This window comes from Penaeus chinensis, chromosome 25 (genome assembly GCF_019202785.1).
Source record: "Penaeus chinensis breed Huanghai No. 1 chromosome 25, ASM1920278v2, whole genome shotgun sequence".
In the NCBI taxonomy this organism is placed as follows: Eukaryota; Metazoa; Arthropoda; class Malacostraca; order Decapoda; family Penaeidae; genus Penaeus; species Penaeus chinensis.
Genome location: NC_061843.1, coordinates 11727314 through 11732313, shown reverse-complemented (window position 1 = coordinate 11732313; position 5000 = coordinate 11727314). Strand labels below are relative to the sequence as shown.

General features: G+C 36.6%; 1 protein-coding gene across 2 annotated transcripts in view; it reads right to left on the bottom strand.

Moving 5' to 3' along the window:
• LOC125038514 overlaps positions 1-1958 on the bottom strand; it is a 34901-nt gene extending 32943 nt beyond the window's left edge. Inside the window, exon 1 of one of the 2 annotated variants that reach the window (XM_047631997.1) lies at positions 1845-1958. In XM_047631997.1, the coding sequence (XP_047487953.1) occupies positions 1845-1915 (71 nt within the window). In that variant the 5' untranslated portion in view covers positions 1916-1958. The other variant, XM_047631999.1, reaches the window with a different exon arrangement.
• Between the last annotated feature and the right edge of the window lie 3042 nt (positions 1959-5000).

Sequence of the window (5000 nt, the reverse complement as noted above, 5' to 3'; positions counted from 1 at the left end):
ATAAGACCAGTCATGGATCAGTCAACTGCCTAGGTAAGGTGCCGAATGCACTAATACTTCACAGGCTCGCCAAACTTTAGCTATAGATTGCCCTGGAACATTGTTAAGACGAGTATGAATTATGGTATGTCACTAATAATTCTGTGACAATTTTCTTCAATGATATGGTGGAATTAAAAATATGCCAAAAACAGTATAGCACAGGAGAGAAGACCTCACACCACAAGTTTCAATAGCAATCTCAGTCTCAGGGCGTATTCATGATACTTATCACGCTGTAAAGCTGTAACACGTTTCACACTCGAATCTGTGAATAACAACCATCCTTTAATAACCAGTTACACAGTGAAATGCTGGTGGACCACACTGTGCCTATTGTTTTCAGCTTGCCCATTGTCAGTATACCTGCATTTTTTGACACAGTTTGAAGTACTGATGTATTCCAATTATTAAATTGCCAAGAAATAGTAACATAAGGGTATGGTATATTCATTATTTCTGGATAGCTAGTCTGGGATATTTCAAGTAATCCATCCAATCGGTTAAATGTTATTCCAACCAAATGATCAGTAGGAATTAAATATTCACCAGGTATGAACTAAACACCTGAATGTCTTTCAATTGAGTCTGAACGAGTTTTAGTCATTTCTTGAATGATATAGCTTATTTCTGTGTATCCCTAAAATCACTAGTTCCTCATGGATAAAAATGTCAAAAGTTACCCTTTAACAAATTAACAAAAATATCGATCAGATTAAAATATAAAATCTAAATACTTACTGTATGAGGATTTGCTCCTTTCATTGCACCAGTTTCCTTGTATAAATATTTTCACACAGACATATTTTCAACAATGCTAATTATACACAGCGTAAAACTTGTTTTCAAATCACACATTATGACGAACTTTACAACAGTAAGGATTTTACAGTAAATAACGGGGAAAAAAAAAGAAAAGAAGTCTCAATTGTGCATTACCACAGTATTGTGTAAATGTACAACAAAAGAGGAAAATGAAGAGCAGTCAAAAGACTTGTAAGTATGATTACTTATCTAAGTAATACTGCACAATACTGCATAGGTTTATGGGGGGGAAAGGGCTCTCACGTAGGCCTACTATTTGCTATGAGCTGCTTGGTTTCTGGTCATAGAAAACACAATGAAAGTATAATCTTAATAAGAAAAAAAGAGAACCATTGATAAACTTCCTTATCAATATTCCGAAACCTTCAGTAATATTCGACAACATTCCGTAAACTCCCAAGAATTTAAGAATAATAAGTTAATAAATCACACATCAACAGGTTAATCCCAAAAGACGCAAATTAGTCAGAAATCGATGGGCGAATTCTACGTCCCCGATATGTAGGACTGTGTCAGAGAACACAAAGACGGTAATGAGCGATAAAAAACTTGAATAAGAAGTGTTTTTGTGAAGATGAGAGAAAAGGCGTCAAATTGCGCTTGAAATGTTGCGACTCGATTTAGGCTTTTTTTCAATTATTCACTCCCCCTCCATGTCATTTTGCGGAAACAACAGCACCGATGCTCGAGTCCGGCACACTACCAACACCCAGGAGCCAGACAAACACAAACAAACACTGACAAACAAACACAGCGATATTTTGCAGCGCGATAAAGGCCGAGGTCTTCCCCGCTCCCGCTCCTCCGACGCCGCCCGCTATTCTCTCGCGATTCTCGGTCTTCACGAGGCGAAATTCGGCGATATTTTCGCTTCGGAGGCGTCCAGGCTAATTAAAAATGCGACTGTGGGGTAATGAAGGGGTGAGATTAGCTCGTCCATTAGAAATAAGGAAGATAAATAAGGAATTGACTGTCACTACCTCTGGTCTCCTCGCTTCTCAAGTAAACAACATACGCGGTGAGGATAACCGACCCGCCTTCTTATATACATCTACTTCTCATGCTATTACTATATTTGATGTTATTTTATACATATAATACACAGTGTTTTTATTTATTTTCACTAAATGATACATTATTCACCAATTTTTGCTTCATTGCGACGAGCGTTATCTTAACCGAGTATGAGTCATCAGCCACGTACGGAGGTCGATTTGAAATTCGTTCGCAATAACACAGAAAACGTTGATGGCAGTAACACCATTTACACGAAACAGAGATCTGTATAATCTAGGCACAGGCAGCTGTTCCGAAATGGTCCCTATGGCCTTGCTTCCGAGTTTCCAATAATGCGCATTTGTCGTCGGTGCGCAAACTCCATTCAATTAGGCGCCCACGTGCAGGAGTGGCACCACCTGTTCCACTCGAGCTTTGCATGACTAAGATCCCGGCAAGTCGTGGCACTCTTCAAATTTCCCAGAATGTTGAAGGGTTACAGGAGCGACATTGCCGATGTTAAACTGAAGGCTACCGGTGATGACCCGCGGCCTGCCCCGTAACACTGGCATTTTCTTCCTCCTTTCTTCCAAATAAGAAATATAAAGACAAAAATGAAGAGATAGATAAACCCTGCATAAAAGTGAAAACAAACCATGAGAACTGCCCCTGACTAGATACTAGCAGTCAGAGGCATATGCAAAATCGATAACATCACTATTTTTTTTTTTTTTTTTCTCTCTTAAATTCTTGAAAAGGCAAGGCCCATAAACAAAACACGTGCACGGCTATCAACACGAAATTCAATACCTAGACAATACCTTTCGTAATATGTTAACGGACAATAGAGATTCCTGGCAAAGGTAATTTGTTTTTGACTGTTATCGAACCCGCGGCGGCTGTTAGGAATCGCTGTCACGCACGCCATACATTAGGGGCTGACGGGCAAGTGTGCTGCCAGGCCTTATATGCGGAAATAATTTCTTCGCTGGAAAGGTGTGATCAACATCAGCTGAAGTGCAGGTGGTAATAACATATATATATATATATATATATATATATATATATATATATATATATATATATATACACTTATATACACATATGTACATAGTGTGTGTGTGTGTGTGAGTATATATATGTGTATATATATGTATATATATACATATATATATGTATATGTATAAATATATATACACATATGTACATAGTGTGTGTGTGTGTGTGTGTGTGTGTATGTATATATATACATATATATAGTGTGTATATATACATACATATATATATATATATATATATATATATATATATATATATAACGCAAGACAGACAAAGATGGAAAAGATTGGGAGAGGCCTACGTCCTGCAGTGGATTGACCCAGGCTGATGATGATATGTTTGTGTGTGTGTGTGTGTGTGTGTGTGTGTGTGTGTGTGTGTGTGTGTGTGTGTGTGTGTGTGTATGTATATATATACATATATATATATATAGTGTGTATATATATACATACATATATATACATATATATATATATATATATATATATATATATATATATATAACGCAAGACAGACAAAGATGGAAAAGACTGGGAGAGGCCTACGTCCTGCAGTGGATTGACCCAGGCTGATGATGATATGTTTGTGTGTGTGTGTGTGTGTGTGTGTGTGTGTGTGTGTGTGTGTGTGTGTGTGTGTGCATATGTGTATGTTTATGTGTGTGTGTGTGTCTGTGTGTGTGTGCACATACATACATACACATATGCATATAAATATATATTTATATATATACATATATATGAATATATATGCACACACACACACACACACACACACACACACACACACACACACATATACATATATATATATATATATATATATATATATATTTATGTGTGTGCGTGTGTGTGGGCGTGCGTGCGTGCGTGTATGTATGTATGTGTGAGTATGCGTGTGCTTGCGTGCGTGCGTGTGCGTGTGTGTGTGTGTGTGTGTGTGTGTTTTGCTTTCCCCTGCTGTTTGAAGTTCATAAAAGTGGAAGTCGTAAATTTTATATGAAAACAGTAAAACGTAGATTATATCGTGGCTTTGTTTTTATAGATATAAGCATAATTAAATTTCCTGAAAGTTAAGTATCACTTGAATAAATTAATCGATAATTAAATTCCATAATCAGGTTTTCTGTGCACTGATTGATATTTCCACCTTCCTCATGGGATACGGTAAGCTTATTAACATTAGTTGATATGTAAATTTTATAGGCCTGAACTAAACTGTTGATATAAATATTACAGCTGTAATAGCTAGAGTACAACTGTAACTACCATTAACTTATTGTAACAGTTTGACCTAGTTTATTGGTAAAGCATTCAAATATGAAGATAATTTTTAAGAAAGGCTGTTTGATTAAAACCATAATAATTATATATTCTAGTTTTTCTTGTTTGAAAATCAGCTGACTGGGACATAGTAAGTAAAACTGTTAGTTGACTGGTTACTAATATATATATATATATATATATATATATATATATATATATATATATATATACATATATATACATATATATATAATATCAAAATGCGGGAAAAATATAGGTACAGTTTGAATGGATAAGAATATCAATCTAATTCCATGATAATATTTATAAGATAACAGGTATTTACTAAACATAGCATGGAAATTTGCGGTTTACCTTTTTTTGATGCTTCACTGTTGAATATAACGGCGGTATAATCGGTGACGATGAACTCAGAAGCTGTATGAGAGATATTCATCTATTGGCACACACACCTGTGCATATATACAGAAACACCAGACCACAAGTGTACGCAGGTATAATGTATATGTGTGTGTTTATTTGTATGTGCGTGTTTCTGCTTACGTAAGCGGCGACCTGCGCATACACACCTTTGCAATTTAAGCTATAAGTGTACACTACAATGTGTATCCTGTCGGGTGCATCTCGTACACTCACCAGCAGGGGAACTCGATAATTCTTTAGGGATATAACCAAACATATCTGGATATCCTGACCCTTCCCCCCCCACCTCCCCCAGCTGACAGATGAGGAAATGTAAGTGCCATATTCCCTGGTGTGCAATTGGCCCTCGCCAGAGCTAGGACCACCCCCTTC